The sequence below is a fragment of the Microcaecilia unicolor genome, chromosome 13 (genome assembly GCF_901765095.1).
Source record: "Microcaecilia unicolor chromosome 13, aMicUni1.1, whole genome shotgun sequence".
Classification (NCBI taxonomy): Eukaryota; Metazoa; Chordata; class Amphibia; order Gymnophiona; family Siphonopidae; genus Microcaecilia; species Microcaecilia unicolor.
In genome coordinates, this window is record NC_044043.1 from 31,804,056 (window position 1) to 31,826,264 (window position 22,209).

Genomic DNA, 22,209 nt, shown 5'->3' on the forward strand with positions numbered 1-22,209 from the left:
AACTTCCACTCGAATCCCAAAATGCACCAACAAAAGTATTTTTACTATGAGATTCAGTGCAACAAACTCTATAGATCTATTTTAGTCCGTCACAAAAACATTTTCACTTTTATTTATTCACTTCTGGTGACCTCAGCAGTGCTCATTGCTCAAAACAAAAGTATGGCAATGTATTTAGTACCAACTTCCTCATCGGCTCACCCGATCTTAAAATCAGGTGAGCCGATGAGGAAGTTGGTGCTAAATACATTGCCATACTTTTGAGCAATGAGCACTGCTGAGGTCACCAGAAGTGAATAAAAGTGAAAATGTTTTTGTGACGGACTAAAATAGATATATAGAGTATGTTGCACTGAATCTCATAGTAAGAATTTTTATTTTGCTGCACGTCCATTTTTGCCCCCCCCCCCCCCCAAAAGGTCTTTTTTACAGGCGCGCTGAAAAGTGGACCTACGCACGTCCAATACACGTGCCTACAACAGTGCAGGCCATTTTTCGGCGCACCTTAGTAAAAGGACCCCTAAGCTATTTCTCTATTGGTAGATACATTAACTAAATATTCCGTTTAAATAGCTCCATTCCACAACCTTCCTTAATAGCAGTTTACCTTTTTTTTATATAGATTCTGCCTTTTAAGAATTCACGTTTTTTTATATTTACCTCTTTAAAATATTTCATCATAAGGACATGAGAGAGCCATACTGGGTCAGACCAGTGCTCCATCTAGCCCAGTATCCTGTTTCCAACAGTGGCCAAGCCAGGTCACAAGTACCTGGCAGAAACCCAAATCATTACAACATTCCATCCTATCATTCCCAGGGCAAGCAGTTGCTTCATCATGTTTGTCTCAATAGCAGACTATGGCCTTTTCCTCCAGGAACTTGTCCAAACCTTTTTTTAAACCTAGATACACTAACCACTGTTACTGCATCCTCCAGCAAACAGTTTCAGAGCTTAACTATTTGTTGAGTGAAAAAATACCAGTCATACCAATATTTCTAATTTTTTCAGCAATTTTGATGCAAGTGTAACACCACAGCTTATTTTGTTCTTAGCTATAAGAGAATTAATGTAAGAATATTAATTATAGGTGGTTATATTACAGCTGAAGGATAAGCTGTCTTGCATTCTGTGTTCTCTCTATGCCAGAGCTTCCCAAACTGGGGGGTTTCACATTTGGGGGTGCACCATAGGACATTATTGTCCTGCATAGCCTGTTGTTACGCACTTTGCAGCCTCAAAAACATTGGTGAGTTCCACTCTAAGCTGTGCATGTGCACACAGATCATGAACCACATGCACATATCAAATCACGATGCAAACAAGAAAATATAATACAACAACAAATTTTACTTCGATGTTATAATTTAAAACAAATGATATACTAAAATAACTTAATGTAGAATGGCTTTCATTTTAATTATTACTTAAATAGCACTTTTGAAATCCCTGTATATTTAATATGCTTATTACTTGTTAAGGTAGTCTTAGCTCATAGTGTACTGTTGTAGGAGGTGGACAAATTGAAAATCGGCTATTTAAAAAAATTGCACAAAAGAACATTTTTGTGCACACAGCCCATGAAAAATTAAAAGGAACATCTCACCTTTTGTGAATTTACCTGGAATCAGTTAGACTTGATTGCTGGTAAAATTGTCCAGCAGTATTAGGTTTGGGCAGCCATGCTATATAGGTTTGCCATCACTGGCTGTCATTAATGAAGTTGGACTTCAGAGCCTGACAGGACACTTCCAGCATTCACACAGAGCTATTTAGATAAGAAAAGTAATTTGGTGGGCTAATACAGTGACAGATGATGAGAGGCCTCTGACTATGGCATGCTGATAAAATATGCTCCATTTTTGAAGGAGACGTGTTAAAAATCAGCAAGCCTCCTGGATCATTTTGCATGCAGATACTGGCGTTTTAAAGCAATGTTTCATTAACATTATCTATAATTAAATAACAAGTATTGGTTGTGGAAGAGCAGTCGGATGTGGAATTTTGTCACACTAGTCTTGTCAAGCTTTCTTAGTGGAGGATGTAATATTTTGTAACACAGCTTGGTTATATAATTTTCAGTGTGGTTATTTAAGATTCTGTCATTTAGTTTATCTAAATGCAAAAAGAATCTTATCTTTTGTGTAGGGGAAAGAAAATGCTGAAGCAGAATGTGGTGGGAGAAACCCCAGTGATATTTGTGGTGATTGCCTTCTGTCTTTAAAATATATCTGATCAGAAAATACATTACTGGAACACCACACACAAATTTAAAAGAGCTAAAGCTCATATTAATTTGCTGGCACACCACAAATAATTAATAACAAGTTAGCTCTTATTAATTTATCTTTGGTATCTCAATGTGTTCTTCTGATCAGTCTTAGTGGGACATTGGTATTTTGTGGTGTGGTTTAAAATATGTTACTGGAATATTTACTTATTGGAGTGGAGGAGTAACCTAATGGGTATAGCAGCAGGCTGAGAACTAGAGAAGCCCGGTTCAAATTCCACTGCGCCTCCTTGTGACCTTGGGAAAGTCATTTAACCCTCCATTGATTCAGATGCAGACTTAGATGGTAAGTCCTCTGGAGGCAGGAAAATATCCACTGTACCTAAATATAAACTGGCTTGAGCTACAACTGAAAAAGGCACGAAACAAACCCAAATAAATATAGTTAAGCTGCCCAATACACTTTAGAGAAGAAAATACACATAACAAACTCAGCGCTACTCTTCAGTTACTTATTCTTAATATGTATAATCAGATGTGTGGTAGAATCACAAGGACAGAAGCCTCGGAGGCGACTTTTCACACTAGGAACACAGCCTAGTGCCTCACTCAAGTCATCATCTGCTTCTATGTATGTCCAAGTGCCAAACGTACTTGCACTACTTAAGTATCTTTAATATGAAATTCATAAAACAGCACTTATCTCTTAAACAGGAACATTAAGTAAATATTCCTCTTTAAGAGATAAGTGCTATTTTATGAATTTATACCCCTGCTAGTTAAAGTTTTGTGGACTACTGAAATTTTGATTCATCTTTAGAGAAGAAAAGGCAGAGATGGCCAAAAGAAGATAAGGATGTCACAGGAGCCAAGTGACCCAACAGAAAGCTTGACAGACCATTGCCAGTTATGATTCTTTGTTTCATCAAAGTTTATTATTCCATCATGATAGCTGGGAAAGATGTTATAGCTATTCCTGGGACCATACATCTTTCTGAACAATCATCAGTGTTCTGATTAGATTATACAGATCCTTAAGGACTCCTGATAGAGGCACATGCCGAAACACAGTCATGTCGGGTCACATCAATAAACTGGGTTCAGTAGTGTGGCTCCTGTGACATCCTTATCCCAGTTTAGCCATCTCCACCTTTTCTTCTATGTGGTACAACAGAGGTCAGGTCCCCGACAATTGGTCTAAATGACAGTTCGTCTAATTGACAATTGGTCTAAAATACACAATGACTACTGGGTCAGTTGGTCTAAACAAAAGAGGAGACAGGATATTGATGCAAAAATCTATGCAGTTTTGTAAGAAAAACTACAGCAAGATACATAAATTAAAGATTAGCACACAAACTTTATAAAATAAGTTAATTTTATAAACTTATATTTATGAGTGAAGAAAATTAATATGAGAAAATTAAAAAGCACAAAAGTTTGTCAGTGTTGTTCTAAAAGCGCAGATTGTGGGCAATGCCACGTAGAAAATCCAGAATATTGTGGGAGGCTCACTGTGTAAAAATGGATATAATACGATCTTCACAGCTTCTTTAATCATTTTTCTGTTTCTGTGTTCCCTCGTATTCTGCATTGCATCTGTCCTTCAACATCTTTCTGTTCTTTCTGCAATTTGGCGATCAATTTATAAACTCCAACACGTGCTGTTCCAAACAACACTTTCAGTCTTCTATACCATGATTCCACTATGTTCTGTGTTCTTGGTATGCCCCGGTCAACATGAGCATTGACCGACCACAGAGATGGTGAAAACAACAGAGGTCATCTGATTTGCTGGTTACAAAGAGTCCTGTGAACCCATCCATGAACATAATTTTCATCAAACCACTGGGCAAAGTCGACTACTTCATCAGGAAGGGATCCCATCAATTCAAGCCATGCCAGTTGAATTTCATTAGGAAGAAGAAATGCTAGTGCTGCGATTTGGCAAGCCTTTATACTGGATGTACTGGTTTGCTTCATGGCCCTAAATCCAACCCCCCCCCCCCCCCCCCCCCCCCCCCCCCCCCCCCCCACACACACACACACAAAAAGAAGTGAATTAGATTGTATGAAAAGAAATCTGCCTTTAGGGTCCCATCAATTTGTGTAGCAGAATTACAACCACTGCTTTATTTTCCCCAGATGATGACCCATATGCCTCCCATACCCACCATTGCTTTAACTTCTCATGTTCATGGTTTATCATGTGAGTTTCTTCAATATTGGCATAATAGTTAGTGCAGCAGGCTCTGATCCTGCCTACCTGGGTTCAATTCCCACTGCGGTTCCTTGTGACCTTGGGCAAGTCACTTAACCCTCCAATTCCCCAGGTACAAAAACTTAGATTGTGAGTCCTCTAGGGACAGGTAAAGTACCTGCATATATGTGTACAGCTTTGCGTACATCTAGTAGCACAATAGAAATGATTAGTAGTAGTAATATTGCTCATAAAATGTATAAAGGACAGGACCAAGGACTGATCCGTGGGGCACATCACTGGTAACATTCCTTTCCTCAGAATGGAACTCTATTTACCACTGCACTTTGAGGCATATTTTCAAAGTACTTAGATTTACAAAGTTACATAGAAACCTATGCAACTTTGTAAGTCTAAGAGCTTTGAAAATGGGCCCCATAGAGGGGTATAATCGAACGGCCCCAGCCAAATAGATGGCCGGCCACCTTTAAATCTAGACTGAAAGCCCACCTCTTTAACATTGCTTTTGACTCGTAACCACTCGCCTCCACCTACCCTCCTCTCTTCCTTCCCGTTCACATTAATTGATTTGATTTGCTTACTTTATTTATTTTTATTTATTTATTTATTTTGTCTATTAGATTGTAAGCTCTTTGAGCAGGGACTGTCTTTCTTCTATGTTTGTGCAGCGCTGCGTACGCCTTGTAGCGCTATAGAAATGCTAAATAGTAGTAGTAGTAATACGGTTGGGGCCAGCCAAATGTCAGAGATGGCCGGCTTCGGTTTTCACCGATAATGGAAACCGATGCCGGCCATCTCAACCCCGGCCAAATCCAAGCCATTTGGTTGTGGGAGGAGCCAGCATTTATAGTGCAGTGGTTCCCCTGACATGCCGGGGCACTGCAGTGGACTTCACAAATTGCTTCCAGGTGCATACCTCCATTACCTTGTGAGCTGAGCCCCCCAAAACCACCCCAAAACCCACTACCCACAACTCTACACCACTACCATAGCCCTTATGGGTGAAGGGGGGCAACTACATGTGGGTACAGTGGGTTTTGGGGGGTTTAGAGGGCTCCCATTTACCACCTCAAGTGTATCAGGTAGGGGGGGATGGGCGTGGGTCCACCTGCCTGAAGTGCATTGCACCCACAAAAAACTGCTCCAGGGACCTGCATACTGCTGTCAGGGAGCTGGGTATGACATTTGAGGCTGGCAAAAAATATATATATTTTTTGGGGGGTGGGTGACCACTGGGGGAGTAAGGGGAGGTCATCCCCGATGCCCTCCGGTGGTCATTTGGTCAGTTGGGGCACCTTTTTGAAACCTGGTCCTGTTACAAAAGGGACCAAGTGAAGCCGGCGAAATGCTTGTCAAGGCCGGCTTTCTTTTTTCCATAATCGGGTGAAGCCGGCCATCTCGTACCACGCCCCCATCCCGCCTCTGCTACCCTACCAACACACCCCCTTGAAGTTTGGCCGGCTCCGCGACGGAAAGCAGTTGGCGCCGGCCAAAATCGGCTTTCAATTATACCGATTTGGCCGGGTTCAGGAGATCGCCGGCCATCTCCCGATTTGTGTCGGAAGATGGCCAGCGATCTCCTTTGAAACTAAGCTGGATAGTCACCTTCCAGTCAGTCATTTTAGGGCCCATAGCGAGGGCACTACATTTATTTTAAGTCATCTATGCAGAACTATGTCAAAAGTATTGCTAAAATCTTAAGTACACCACATCTAGTGCTCTCCTTCCATCTTTCTTTCTGATCACCCAGTCAAAGAAATTAATCAGATTTCTCTAACAAGACCTACTTCTAGTAAAACCATACTGCTTCCCTGTTCTCTGTCTTAGAAGCATTTCCATGAGTTTAATCAGTACAGGGGTCAGACTAACTGGCCTGTGATTCCAAATCTTCTTCCACTTTTGTGGAAAAAGACCACATCTACCCTTCTCCAGTCCTCTGGGACCAGTTCTGACTTCAAAGAAACATTGAAAAGGTTCACTTCTCTAAATTACATCAGTACTCTTGGATGCATCTCATATGTCCCCATCACTTTGTCTAATTTCTCATGAACACAGTCTTCTGAAAATAATTCAAGACATTGAGTTTTCTGAGATCTTGCCAGGTATTTGTGACCTGGATTGGCACTGTTGGAAACAGGATGCTGGGCTTGATGGACCTTTGGTCTGTCCCAGTGTGGCAAAACTTATATTCTTATGTACCACACTTTCATTCCTGTTTGTGTTTGACTTCTGCGGTCTTACCCCCATCCCTTCATCTGTGAACACAGAGCAGAAATATTTGTTCAGATTCTGCTTTAACCTTATCAGCTTCTACATATTCCTACCCTTCATCCCTGAGCCTCACAATGCCACTCTTGCACTGTCTGCTATCACTAATATATATCATTAAAAATGTCTTGTCCCTCATTTTACTGTATTGGTTATTTTTTCTTCCATTTACATATTTGCTTTCCTGACTATTTTACCAACTTGTTTTAGCCTTTCCAAATAGTATTGTCTATATTTCTGTTTCTGCAATTTCTTGTAGTTTATGACTAGCCTTTTTTCCTTATGTTTTCAGCTTTATTTTTGAGAACCAAAGTGGCCATCTTTTTCTCTCCTCCTGCCCCCCCATCCTGACAAAGTTAGAACATTTGAAGTCTAGAACATTCACTTTTGAATACAGTCTCTCCATATGTGTCTTAATATTGAACCACATCCTCCACTGATCACTGGATGCCAGCTGATCACCCACTAAAACATCAGACATGCTTTCCTCTCTATCCCACTGTAGCTTTTCCCAGTGCACACACTCTTACTACAGGACTCACTTCCCAAATTCAGTTCAGTGATGTTTCCAAGAATCCTTGAAGCTGTCTCTTTAACATCTTTGGTGACTCCCATGAACTGCAAGTTATTGCAGCTAGAGTTGTTCTAAAGATATCGATCTTTTCAGCCGGGTGGTCAGTGACAACCTTAAGCATTTCAAGTTCCACGGCTACATGCTGGCTTGAGTCCTCCACATCAGACAACCTTTTCTCCACCTCCACCAGACATTGCTGGAAGTGATCCAAAGACTAGATGGCCTTGTCAAGTTTCTCATAGACTTGGTCATGTTTGCAGTCTTTTAACGCACACATAATTGCATTGGACACTCCCTGCACCAGGGTTTTGCTATTGTTGGGTGAGCAAGAACTTGTAGCCAGGATATCTGCCATCTTAGCAGCGGAAGGCTTCAACTTCTCCTAGTATTTTTGCACCACTTTTGCCATCATTCCACTCTTTCAATGATTTTGCATTAATAACCCTACCTGGGGTCTCTCCTGCTATCAGGTTTGGCGTATCTCCAAGAGGTATCAGTGTCCTTTCACTCACATTTCGCATGACCTCAGCTAGTTTCCTTTAATGAGAAGATCAGTTGTGCAGTCATATTTTATTGCTTGTATCTATTCATACAGGGGATAATTTTATAAAAGGGCATCAAAAAGGCATGGGTTCAACACTGAGGAACTCTATTTAGGAAATAGATGATATAAAACAAAAATAAAAAGCTGGAAAGGACTTCAATGGCAGCTTCAGTAACTGGAACCGAGGACAGTGCTGGGCAGATTTTTACAGTCTGAGTCCTGCAAATGATGAGTCATGTTCAGATAGGCTGGATTGGGCTTTGACAGCAACTCCAGTAGGTGGAACATAAGGACAGAGTTGGGCGGACTTCTATGGTCTATGTCCCAGAAACACCAAAGATAGACTTGTGATAAAGTATATAATATCACATTCATTGTTGATTTAACCATGAATTGATGATGAGTGTGACTGTTGGGCAGATTGGATGGACTATTCAGGTCTTTATCTACGGTCACTTACTATGTTACCATGTCTATGTCAAAGTTACGAAAGGCCATCTATTTTATAAAAGTAACATAGATGCCTATGCCTTTATAAAACAGGTACCTAAAAACCAGCCTCAGTGGCACACAAATTTACATTGCCTCCAAAGAAGGTGTAAATTTTTGCATGTATTCTATGTGTGAACATGTATACTTTACAAAATGTGCATGTACTTTGGAACTGCATCTCTGCTCTGCCCAAACCATGCCCTCAGGAACCTCTATGTATGATCAGTACATAAGTATTGCCATACTGGGAAAGACCAAAGGTCAATCAAGCCCAGCATCCTGTTTCCAACAGTGGCCAATCCAGGTCACAAATACCTAGCAAGATCCCAAAAAAGTACAAAACATTTTATACTGCTTATCCCATAAATAGTGGATTTTTCCCAAGTCAATTTAATAATGGTCTATGGTCGTTATCTTTAGGAAGCCGTCCAAACCTTTTTTAAACTCTGCTAAGCTAGCCGCCTTTACCACATTCTCTGCAAATGAATTCCAGAGTTTAATTACATGTTGACTGAAGAAACTTTTTCTCCGATTCGTTTTAAATTTACTGCATTATAGCTTCATCACATGCCCCCTAGTCCTAGTATTTTTGGAAAGTGTAAACAGACGTTTCACATCTACCAGTGTAACTCCACTCATTATTTTATAGACCTCTATCTTATCTCCCCTCAGCCACCTTTTCTCCAAGCTGAAGAGCCCTAGTGGCTTTAGCCTTTCCTCATAGGGAAGTCGTCCCATCCCCTTTATCATTTTTGTCGCCCTTCTCTGCACCTTTTCTAATTCCACTATATTTTTTTTGAGATGCGGCGGCCAGAATTGAACACAATATTCGAGGTGCGGTCGCACCATGGAGCGATACAAAGGCATTATAACATCCTCATTTTTGTTTTCCATTACTTTCCTAATAATACCTAATATTCTATTTGCTTTCGTAGCTGCAGCAGCACACTGAGCAGAAGGTTTCAACGCATCATCAACGACGACACCTAGATCCCTTTCTTGGTCTGTGACTCCTAATGTGGAACTTTGCATAATGTAGCTATAATTCGGGTTCCTCGTTCCCACATGCATCACTTTGCACTTGCTCACATTAAACGTCATCTGCCATTTAGACGCCCAGTCTCCCAGTCTCGGAAGGTCCTCTTGTAATTTTTCATAATCCTCCCACGATTTAACAATTTTGAATAACTTTGTGTCATCAGCAAATTTAATTACCTCACTAGTTACTCTCATCTCTAGGTCATTTATAAATATGTTAAAAAGCAGTGGTCCCCGCACAGACCCCTGGGGAACCCCACTAACTACCCTTCTCCATTGAGAATACTGACCATTTAACCCTACTCTCTGTTTTCTGTCTTTTAACCAGTTTTTAATCCACAATAGAACACTACCTCCTATCCCATGACTCTCCAATTTCCTCTGGAGTCTTTCATGAGTTACTTTGTCAAACGCCTTCTGAAAATCCAGATACACAATATCATCTGGCTCACCTTTATCCACATGTTTGTTCACCCCCTTCAAAGAAATGTAGTAGATTGGTGAGGCAAGATTTCCCTTCACTAAATCTTTGTTGACTTTGTCTCATTAATCTATGCTTTGAATATGCTCTGTAATTTTGTTCTTAATAATAGTCTCTACCATTTTGCCCGGCACCGACGTCAGACTCACCGGTCTATAATTTCCCGGATCTCCTCTGGAACCTTTTTTAAAAATCAGCGTTACATTGGCCACCCTCCAATCTTCCGGTACCACGCTTAATTTTAAGGATAAATTACATATTACTAACAATAGCTCCGCAAGCTCATTTTTCAGTTCTATCAGTACTCTGGGGTGAATACCATCCGGTCCAGGAGATTTGCTACTCTTCAGTTTGTAGAACTGCCCCATTACATCTTCCAGGTTTACAGAGAATTCATTAAGTTTCTTTGACTCGTCAGCTTCAAATACCATTTCTGGCACTGGTATCCCACCCAAATCTTCCTCGGTGAAGACCGAAGCAAAGAATTCATTTAATCTCTCCGCTACGGCTTTGTCTTCCCTGATCGCCCCTTTTACTCCTCAGTCATCTAGCGGTCCAACTAATACTTTTGCCAGCTTCCTGCTTTTAATATACCTAAAAATAGTTTTACTATGTGTTTTTGCCTTCAACGCAATCTTTTTTTCGAAGTCCCTCTTAGCCTTCCTTATCAGCGCTTTGCATTTGACTTGACATTTCTTATGCTGTTTCTTATTATTTTCAGTCGGTTCCTTCTTCCATTTTTTGAAAGATTTTCTTTTAGCTCTAATAGCTTCCTTCACCTCACTTTTTAACCACGCCGGCTGTCATTTGGTCTTCCGTCCTCCATTTTTAAAACGCGGAATATATTTGGCCTGGGCTTCCATGATGTTTTTTTTTGAACAGCATCCATGCCTGATGTAAATTTTTGACCCTCGCAGCCGCTCCTCTTAAGTTTTTTTTTTCACCGTTCTTCTCATTTTATCATAGTCTCCTTTTTTAAAGTTAAACACTAACGTATTTGATTTTCTATGTATACTTCAAAGCTAATATCAAATCCGATCATATTATGATCACTGTTATTATGCGGCCTCAGCACCATTACCTCCTGTACCAGATCATGCGCTCCACTAAGGACTAGGTCTAGAATTTTTCCTTCCCTCATCGGCTTCTGTACCAGCTGCTCTATAAAGCTGTCCTTGATTTCATCAAGGAAGTTTACCTCCCTAGCATGCTCTGATATTACATTTACCCAGTCAATATCGGGGTAATTGAAATCACCCATTATTATTGTGTTGCCCAGTTTGTTTGCGTCCCTAGTTTTCTTTAACATTTCTGCATCCGTCTGTTCATCCTGGCCAGGCGCACGGTAGTACACTCCTATCACTTTACTTTTCCCCTTTACACATGGAATTTCAATCCACAGTGATTCCAAGAAGTGTTTTGTTTCCTGCAGAATTTTCAATCTATTTGATTCATGGCTCTCCTTAATATACAGTGCTACCCCTCCACCAATTCGATCCACCCTATCACTATGATATAATTTGTAGCCCGGTATGACAGTGTCCCACTGGTTATCCTTCTTCCACCAGGTCTCAGAGATGCCTATTATATCTAATTTTTTATTTAGTGCAATATTTTCTAACTCTTCCATCTTATTTCTTAGGCTCCTGGCATTCGAATATAGACACTTCAAACTATGTTTGTTGTTCTTATTTACATCATGCTTAGTACTTGACAGTATTAATTTACAATCTTTTGTCTGATTTTTATTTAAGGACACCTGATCTACTACAGTCTCTTTTGCAACCTCACTATCAGGATACCCTATCTTCCCTGTTTTGGTGATATCTTTGGAACATACCTTATCCTGAACTATGCGCTTTTGAGCGACTGTCGGCCTTCCCCCTGTTTCTAGTTTAAAAGCTGCTCTATCTCCTTTTTAAATGCCGATGCCAGCAGCCTGATCCCACCCTGGTTAAGGTGGAGCCCATCCTTTCGGAATAGGCTCCCCCTTCCCCAGAATGTTGCCCAGTTCCTAAATCCCTCCTCCCTTCACCGTCGTCGCATCCATGCATTGAGACTCTGGAGCTCTGCCTGTCTCTTGGGCCCTATGCATGGAATGGGTAGCATTTCAGAAAATGCTACCCTAGAGGATCTGGATTTGAGCTTTCTATCTAAGAGCCTAAATTTGGCTTCCAGAACCTCTCTTCCACATTTTCCTATGTCATTGGTACCCACATGTACCAAGACAGCCGGCTCCTCACCAGCACTATCTAAAATCCTATCTAGGTGACCCGTGAGGTCCGCCACCTTCGCGGCAGGCAGGCAAGTCACCAGGCGATCCTCACGTCCACCAGCCACCCAGCTATCTATATGCCTAATGATCGAATCACCAACTACAACAACTGTCCTAACCTTTCCCTCCCGGGCAGCACTTGCAGACATATCCTCGGTGCGAGAGACATATCCTGGTGGGCAGGTCCTGGCTACAGGAGTACTTCCTACTTCACCAGGGTGATGCTCTCCTTCTAGGAGACCTCCCTCCTCCAAGGTAGCACAGGGGCTACCAGACTGCAGGTGGGACTTGTCTACAACATACCTGTAGGTCTCCTCTATGTACCTCTCTGTCTCCCTCAGCTCCACCAAATCTGCCACTCTAGCCTCAAGAGAACGGACACGTTCTCTGAGAGCTAGGAGCTCTTTGCATCGGGCACACACATATGACATCTCATCAACTGGGAGATAATCATACATGTGACACTCAATGCAAAAGACTGGATAGCACCCCTCTCGGTGTTGGACTGCTGACTCCATCTTAGTGTTTTTGAGTTTTTCAATAATTTAACACTTGCTATAGTATTAAGGATATTAGCCTAATATAAAAGTGTCTTTTAGTTTATATAGTATATTGTATGATTTATTTAGTGTTTCCTTCTTAGATGGTAATGAAATGTATTTTAAACTCTGTAAGAGCACTCCTTGCTTGTTACCCTAATTACAATAACTAACTATAAATGAAGAGTTGTCCTAGGGGTGGGTGGGAAGACTAAACTAGATCCTGCAATGCCTTCTAGATTCTGTCTGTTAATGCTGTGGTATAAAGTTTTTAAAACTAAGTGGAAAAGACTATGGAGATTAGTTGATAAAATTTGCTTTTTATATTTTTATTTTGCCTATCACTAACATACAATTCCTCCTTTAAACCCCAATCTTTAAGTTCCCAAAGCACAAAGCAAAATAGTGTTCACTTACCAGAGAAATGTCTTCTTCTCTCGGAACTTCTCAGAAATAATAACTAACCATACAGATTTACAAGTCTTTCTGCATGTAACACATGTATGTGGAAAAATTTATAAAACTTCCCCTACAGTATCCATAATAGTCAGTTAGCAGCACCTTGATAGTGTTGCCCTAATGTAGGACTATGGTGTTTCCTTAGATGTAGTGTGACATAATGTATTTTCTAGTCTGTTCAGTAAATTGCATTCTATTCTATTTTCTGTTCTTTCCATTCTAACCCATGGATGTGATGACATGAGATTGTGTCCCTTTTGTTCCAGTTCAAGATCGATGGTGAGTGGTGGACTTGGATTGATTATGATCGTTTCCAGGAGCTCATCCGAATGTGTGAAGACAATGGAGGTTGCAAGACATTTAAAGCATCGGACTATATGGCAAAAACACCACAATGGGCTCTATTTGGAGCCAAGGAGAGAGGCTTTGATCCTATGGATACTCGATTTCAGAGAAAGAATAAGACCAAGGATATTTCAGGATGCTGATTCAGTGTATTCTGAACTGCTGATTTGTATATTTTTAGAGTCTGACGTTTTATGACTTAAAAAAAATCTTTTTACTTGCAGTCCAATTGTAGACATATTTTACAATAAGACCTGGAAAAATTATGTAACTTGAGCAACTTTTTCATCATTTTTAAAGCCTTTCCCGCTAAGATTTCCTAGTCACGTCTCAGTACTATCATGAATAGTTCCATTTTGTGTTTTTCCTTTCTCCTTCTACCCTTTCATATATGGGTGAGGAATTTTCTGTGGCTTAGAGAGCAGCATCCAGTTAATGAGTTGTTCCCAATAGTATTTATCTGACCAGAGTTTGTCATCGTAAACTTTCCTTGAAAGCTGGAAGTCAAACACTGTTCTTCTTGTTGGCATTGGTTTATCTGATTGAGCTGTAAATTACATTTTTGTCTGGATTAAAAAGCAAGCATATCCTGGGTACATCACTTCTGGATTAACCAGGTCTGACTATCCCAACTTTGAGATGACTCTGTAAATAAAGTTTGACCTATGTGTAATTGTAAATGTGGAATATTCTTAGTCCTTCAATTTCTAGAAAACTCAGCACACTCTGGTGGTCTTGTACTAAAGCTTAGGAATAAAATGGGCCCTGCTGCAGATAACTTGAGCTAAGTTTTAGTTAAAAAAAAAAAAAACCCTCTGTATTTAGCCCAGAGATTTCTGGTTATGACCATTGCACACTGAATTATTTCACAAAGTAGAAGTTAGATTCTGTTGGTGTAGGAATGTGTCCCTGCAAACAATAGAAACAGAAAATAGGGCAGTTGTGAAGTGATGCTGCCTACGTTGAGTGCCTTCAGGTCCTCCAAGAAATCCAATAAACTTCATAATTTTTTTCTTGCAATAAATGGAGGGGATGCATTTTTAGTCAGTAGTGCACATGCTCGTGTGATCTCTATTAGCCAATTAGATTGCTCCACTTATGCTCAGTATTACAGTTATTTTATAATTGTGATCAAAAGATAGAAATAACGTGTCATTTCTAATTCTGACAGCTACATTTTGAAATACAAAACTGATCATTTGAAATAAAATCTGGACATTCCTGTCCAGACTGAATGCTGGGGCTGCCCAGATAATGGCAGTGATTATTGGTCTGCAGTCTGGATTAATTTAACACTGCCTTTTTTTTTTGTCCTAAGTTAGCCAGATAGGAAACTGAATATCACTGCTATCTGGATTCTATTTAAACGTCACAACTGGCATTTTAAAATGTCGCCAACCACAAGAGTTTAAATATTGATATGCAAGTTTCTCTGTACTTGCTTGTATTTGACTCTGTCTTTTATCATGTAGCAATACCAAAACATTAACTGATGTTTTCAAAGTTTTAGGGAATGGGGTGTTTCTGTATTCCATATCGGCCCCTTGCCATGAACCCAGCTCCATCCAGCCAGTGCTTTTAAATACTGGGCCCTACTATTTTTGCCGGTGTACTGGTGTACAGTACATTTGATATCTTGTAGTCATTTTTAAACGCGGTATCAGTTTTAAAGGATATGCAATAAATTATTCTCAGAAACTATCCCATGTAGAAATAAGGAAACAAAGAAAAACTGTATGATAAGAGCAGCAAAAAGAATAAGACACATTTCCAGCTATGATTTCATAGCACAGTTTGACACAGGGTTTTTTTTTTTTTCTTTTACGAGACTGTAGCTTTCAAATGACTAAAAATACCAGCTTGGGAGAGCTCTTTAGTTAGAATTGCCTTTTGATTAGAATTTGTAAAGGCAAGCAGGCAGGCAGCCCAATCTTGCCTCATTTCACTGTAGTCAATATGTTCCTCTTGGACCTCCCTGTGTACAAATAAAGCTTGTTTCTTTGACTAAGAATGTATATCTCATTTTAATCCGTTTTGCCTTTCATTTTTGTTGCATCAAGTATAGTAATTTATCTCTAGCCTTTAGAATGGAGTTAAACAGTATTTCATGCAGGAAAATGTACTGTAGAATTAATGTTACACTATTTGACCTTGACTTGATGTATTTTAACAGGTCTAAATGTGCCTTCATGAATCAGAACAAAAAATATATATTTAAAGCATGTTGAAAAAGGAAGAAGCTCTTAAGTTTCTGAGAAATTAGCACCTCCTATGGAATGATTTGTGGACTTTGTTTTTTTAACTTCCTATGAGGAGGAAGTGTTGTTGATGGTGTTTCTTTATACTACAAATAAACTTCAATCTAAATGTAAATTGCTGTCTAGTTTATTTTTGATAACAGCAACATTTGTTTAATTCAGACCAAGGAGAGGGAATATCTGTTATTAAAGACGTGAATGGCTTGATTTCAGATGATGAGGTGGAAGATCCTCAAAGCTCTGAATGCTGAAAGAGTGACATAGAAACCACCACTGAAGATATATAGAGGTGTTGAAGTTTGGAAACCTCTTTGATTTGAAGACACAGTTGTTCAGATCCCGGAGAAGAAGGAAGCCTGGGTGGTTTTTTAATGTGTCTTTTGAGGTTCATGCAAAGATAAGTACTGCTGAAACTTTTTCTTACGTTTTAATTGTGTATCAAAATGAAGAAAACGGGGGAGGGGTTCTCACCACTGTTCCCTCTAAGCTGAGTGGGAGTCCTCAAATTGCATTGCTTGCCAGTGGGGGATGGTGCTTCAATATTGTATTTTCAATCACTAGGGACAGACAGGTTCCCTGGAGTCTTTCAGAGGTTGCCTGCCTCTCACTATTGAAAATGTGATAGTGAAACAACACCCCCCAATGGCAGGACTGTAGGTGGAGGATTCCCGTTCAGCTTAGAGGGAACAGTGGTTCTGGCCCATGATTTACAAAATTTAAGCCATTTTACAATTGAGTGTTGATTATAAAGCTTTTGTGTGATGTTGTTTCCTCTTGGGAAGTATATCTGCTTGGTGTGCAGTGATGTCCAAAGAAACAAACAAAATGTAAAAAATTATTAGGAAAGGAATAGAGAGTAAAACAAAGTATTATAATGTTAGAGTCGCTCCTTGGTGCAACCTTACCTTGCCCCATCTTAGGGTTACCATATGTCCGGATTTACCCAGACGTGACCTCTTTTTGAGGACATGTCCGGGTAACCGGGAGGGTTTTGCCAATCTGCCCGTTTGTCCGGATTTCTGGACAAACAAGCCTGCCCATTTGTCCAGAAATCCAGACAAACGGGCAGATTACTAGCCTCCCCTCCCCTTAGTTACTACTGCCCTGGTGGTCTAGTGACCTCTTCCGCCTTCGGGGCAGGAAAGAGCCCCCTCTTTCCTGCCCGGAGCGCTGCCCTGCACACATTCTTCCTGTTGGTGATCTCGGCGCTGATTCAAAATGGCCACCGAGAGTTGAAGTCAACTCTCGACGGCCATTTTGAATCAGCACTGAGATCACCAACAGGAAGGATGCATGCAGGGCACTAGACCATCAGGGCAGTAGTAAGGTAAGGGAGGGGGTGACGGGGTGTGTGACAGGGGGGAGGGGAAAATTGACAGGGCGGATCAAGGGCGTGAACGTGGGTGGGGTGTGAAAGGGGGCGGGACATGTCCTTTTTGGGGTACAAAATATGGTAACCCTACCCCATCTCAATAAAGATATAGCAGGAATGGGAAAAGGTGCAGGAAAGGGCAACCAAAATGAGAAAAGGGATGGAATGACTCTCATGAGGAAAGGCTAAAGAGGTTATGGCTCTTCAGCTTGGAGAAGAGTTGGGTAAAGTTGAATTGATTGTGTACTTTTTCAAAAAGTACAAAACTGTAGGAGACTTGCCGTGAAGTTATAAAGCGGTGCATTTAAAACAAATAGAAGAAAAAAAATTGGTTTTTTTTTACTCAGTGCATAGTTAAGCTCTAGAACTCATTGCCAAAGGATATAGTAAAAACAATTATAAATATTAAATAATTCCCATAGCTTGGGTTAAATAAAGGTTTGGACAAATTCCTGGAGGTAAAGGGATAGGTTCAGTAAATGGTGCTCAAAAATGGCCAGGGGAAAAGATTGTCATGCACCTTTTTTACAATTGCAACTAAGCACGAATTCCTTCCCACCCTTTGGGTGCCAGACGTAAGCCTGCTGAAACCTGGTATAAATGCTGGTGTTCAAGTTAGGTGTCCTGAGGCGGTATTCATTAATTGCACACATAACATTTTCGAGTGTCCCTGGCCATGCCCTTTTTTCAGATACTCGCTATGAAAGTTAGGCACTGAGCCTTATAGAATAGTGTGCAGCCAGATGTGCGAACAAATCCTTGTATTTGTTCATACCGGAATTGGCGAACGCCAATATAGTACTATGTAAGCCACATTGAGCCTGCAAATAGGTGGGAAAATGTGGGATACAAATGTAACAAATAAATAATTAGCACCCAATTCTTACTAGTTAAGGGCTCATTTATTAATTCTCTACCCTGGTATGGCAATGCCATAACAGTGCTTTGTAAGCCACATTGAGCCTGCAAAAAGGTGGGAAAATGTGGGATACAAGTGCAATAAATAAATAAATTGTGTGTGTATCTTAGGGTGCCATATATGGAATCTGGAGGAAAGTGTGTTAACTGCTATTAAGGTAGATCTGGGGAAAGCCTAAGTGTTGGTAGCAGGAATTTGCTATATTTTGGAATCCTGCCACGTACTTGTGACCTGTATTGGCTACTATTGGAAACAGGATACTGGGTTTGATAGACCTTGGGTCTTTTGGACTTATGAGACCCAATATTCAGCTGGTGGCGGGCAACGCTTTTGCTGTCCACCGCTGGTGTTAAACACGGATATTCAATGCCGTTCCATTTCTGGCAACTGGCATTAAATATCTGGGGGGGGGGGGGTTAACTGGTATGCCGATATTCATTGCTAATCAGTTAACTTTTTAGTGGTCAAAGATAGGACAGCTATTTATACAGTCCTATTTGGCCTCTAAATATATCCAGTTAGGTGTTGAATATTGGTGCCTAACTGTATAAATCATGCGACATAGCTAGTTATGTGCTGACCACTTAAATAGCATATCCAATTGAATATTGCCAGTTAGGTGCTAATATGCTATTTAAGTGGTCAGCGGCCATTCCTGACTGCTTAAATAGTGGTGAATATATTACTACTTAAGATCTGTAGTAAAGTCTTGAGTTTTGTTCTGTTATACATTGACCTTATTTCAAAAAGACAGAAGAATTGACATCCTAGTTCAGTTTGCTGGAGTGGTTTATTTATTTATTTGTTAAATTTGTATCCCACATTTTCCCACCTATTTGCAGGCTCAATGTGGCTTACATAGTACCGTAAAGGCATTCGCCAAGTCCGGTAGAGGAACAAATACAATTAGATGTTAGGGTGGAATAGGGTAGGTAAGATTCAGGCACATTAGGGATTGAAGATAGGAAGGGGTTAAATAATGTCCAATACGATCTTAGGTGTTAATGTTTTGCAGAGTTGAGGCATTAATGTTGAGTCGGTAGGGTATGCCTTACTGAACAGGTAGGTCTTTAGTGATTTTCTGAATTTTGGATGGTCATAGATTGATTTCACAGCTTTTGGCAGTGCGTTCCATAGTCGTGTGCTTATGTAGCAGAAGTTCGATGCATAGGTTGTTTTGTATTTGAGTCCTTTGCAATTTGGTTAGTGGAGATTACTACTACTTCTACTACTTATCATTTCTAAAGCGCTACTAGATTCAGGTAAGTCCGTGAGGAACTGGTTCTATTTCTGGTTGGGAGATCAATCAAGTCAATCATGTAACCTGGGACTTCACCGTACATGATCTTCTGGTCTTGTTGGACACTGTACTCACAGTTTCTGTTATTCAAATGTTGTCTGTTGTTTAGAAAAGTCTGATCTCTCAATAAAATTCTACTAATTAAAAAAAAGTGCTGAATATTGGGGGGATGGTTTATTGTTTGACTGAGAATCTTAATCTTGAGATCACTGTTCTGGTCATAATAAAATGAGATTTGCTAGGCATGGGCTCAGAGGTACTCAAACCCAATTTACAAAGCATTTTCCCCATAGAGAAAGTCATTAGTAGACAGGCCTATTAGTGTTGGAAAGCAGGATAAGGAGCTAAAGGAGATGGAAGAATGCCAAGAGTAGTCTGGGGCAATGAATGTAAAAATGGTCAAGATCTGGGAACCAAGAGCACAAACAAGAGGAAAGAACTAGCATGCCAGAACCTTCCTAATGATCATAATTGCTGCTCACAGCAGCTTGAGCAGCCTTGTTCATGTTTGGTGACTTGCTGACTTATCAAGGATTTCTAGTTAAGATGTTAAGAACAAAGGAAGCCATTGTTAATTATTGTTTCCTTGTTTAATATCACTACACAATATGGTTCTCTCAGTAGCCCCTGTAGCTCTTCTTACATTATGAGCACACATCCCAGCCTCATTGAGTTTCTCATCTTGAGGAGTGTTAATGTGGTGCTTCTTGTCCATTTGTTAATAGACCATGTTAAAAGAAAACAGAGTTCATTTTTGTTTTAAATAAGCACCAACATTTCAAAATGATTGGAGGTGCCACTCACAATACAAATGACATCTCTGTGGACATAGTGAAAGTTCTTGCTCAATATTGGGTGTTCTCAGCATCCAAGAAGTAGCTGCTATGTGTATAGATTGCTTTGGAAATTCCTCTCTTCACCTGATTTTTATTTTTATTTTTTTGCTTAACCTCATAGAAGGGGTTCTTTTACCAAACCGCAGTAAAAGAGGCTCTATGTTAGCGATGGCGGCCATTTTTGCCACACGCTGAGGCCCTTTTTACTGCAGCAGGTAAAACGGCAGAAAAAATAAATGGCCATGTGGTAAGATTGCACTTACCGCGTGGCCTTGTGGGAGGAGCCCTTGCCCTCCACCCACTGAGGTGGCGGTAAGGGCTCCCCATGCTAACCCAACAGTAACTCCCTGCGGAAATATTTTTCAAATATTTTTCTGCTTGTGCTGGAAATGCCGCCTGCTGGGGGTGGAAGGATTGCCATGCTGTAAGCCTGTGGTAGGCTTATCGCTGCTTTATTAAAGGGCCCCTAGATGAATTAATTTCAGAAATGAACCTCACCCCTATGCTGAGATATGTTGGGGGTTATCTCAGTCTCTCAGATTCACTGCTAATGCTCATCTCACCACTTGCTTTGTTCCTTCTGGAGGTTATAAGGTATTATATGGTCAGACTGCATAGCAAGTCTGGAAATTCTTTTTATTCCAGCCAGTTACACCTGATACAACTGGGTCGATTTCTATATCTTTCTGCCACATTTTCTCAGTCTGTTTGCATTTGTTGGTGCTCGGGGATCTTTTCTTTCTCCACACATAGTACAGAACTGTCACTTGGCACTATTAGTCATGCTGTTCCTGTACTTATCTCCTTTACCTCAATGTCTGGTTCTCTTTCATTGAACTTTTTATCTGTGGAAGTAGGAATGTCCCAGATGATCACAACTCCTTCATTCTCCACAAGTCTGTCAGGGTCATGATCCCAGTGCTTTTATGACACAGTACTGCTATAGCACAGGGGTTCTCTCGCCAGTCAGGTTATCAGGATATCCACAATGAATACACATGAGAGAGATTTCTGTGCAGTTCCCCCTTGGCTTTCAAATCTATCTCTTGCATATTCATAGTGAATATAATGAAAACCCAACTGGTTGGGTGCAGGGGCGTAGCTACTATGGGGCCACGGGGGCCTGGAGCCCCGTAGATTTGGCCCTGGACCCCCCTGCCAACGATCCTCTCAACCCCCCTCCCGCCGTCTGCTACCGTTGCTGGCGGGGGACCCCAACAGTGGCGTTCCTAGGCTGCCTGACACCCGGGGCGTATCGCCGATGTGCCCCCCTCCCCCGGGTGCAGCGCAGCCCTCCCCCCCACCAGCAAAATTACACCCTCCCCCCGGGTGCATTTTTACCTGCTGGGGGGGGGGGGTGCCGCACGCCTGTTGGCCGAGTCCGCTCGTTCCCTCCCTGCTGTTCCCTCTGCCCCGGAACAGGAAGTAACCTGTTCCACACAGAGGGAGCAGCAGGGAGGGAACGAGCGGACGCGGCCAACAGGCGCGGCACCCCCCCCAGCGGCATGCACCCGGGGCGGACTGCCCCCACTGCCCCCCCCCCCTTGGTACGCCACTGGACCCCAACCCCCGCCAGCCGAAGTCTTCTTCCTTCATTTTGTTTCTGAGTCTGTACGTGCAGGACGTCAGACTCAGAAACAAAACGAAGGAAGAAGACTTCGGCTGGCAGGGGTTGGGGTCCCCTGCCAGCAAAGGTAGTAGATAGCGACGGCGGGTTGGCGGCAAGAGGGGGGTTGAGAGGGTCATCGGCAGGAGGGGGTCAAAGTTGTTGGTGTCGGCAAGGGTGGGGGGGGGGGTTGACTGGCGGCGGGGGAGTCAGCGGCGCCGGGGGGGGGAGGCTAAAATGTGCCCCCTCACCTCAGCTCTGGATCCCCCCTCCCACCGAAGTCTGGCTACGCCCCTGGTTGGGTGTGCCCCGAGGACTGGGTTGAGAATTACTGCTATAGTGTTTACATAGTTTACAGTGGATGAAACTTACTATCTTATTGTGCCTTTCTATATGAAATTTTTCTGAGCCAGGAGTGAGATGCAAATATATATGAAAAAAAAAATATATAT

At 41.4% G+C, this 22,209-nt stretch overlaps 1 protein-coding gene across 2 annotated transcripts in view; it reads left to right on the plus strand.

Moving 5' to 3' along the window:
- The window catches only part of LOC115456489 (S-adenosyl-L-methionine-dependent tRNA 4-demethylwyosine synthase-like), a 347,580-nt gene extending 331,775 nt beyond the window's left edge, over nucleotides 1-15,805 (plus strand). Inside the window, exon 16 of one of the 2 annotated variants that reach the window (XM_030185600.1) lies at nucleotides 13,388-15,805. In XM_030185600.1, coding sequence (XP_030041460.1) covers nucleotides 13,388-13,609 — 222 coding nt within the window. In that variant the 3' untranslated portion in view covers nucleotides 13,610-15,805. The remainder of the gene's footprint in view (nucleotides 1-13,387) is intronic. The other variant, XM_030185602.1, reaches the window with a different exon arrangement.
- The last annotated feature ends 6,404 nt before the right edge of the window (nucleotides 15,806-22,209 follow it).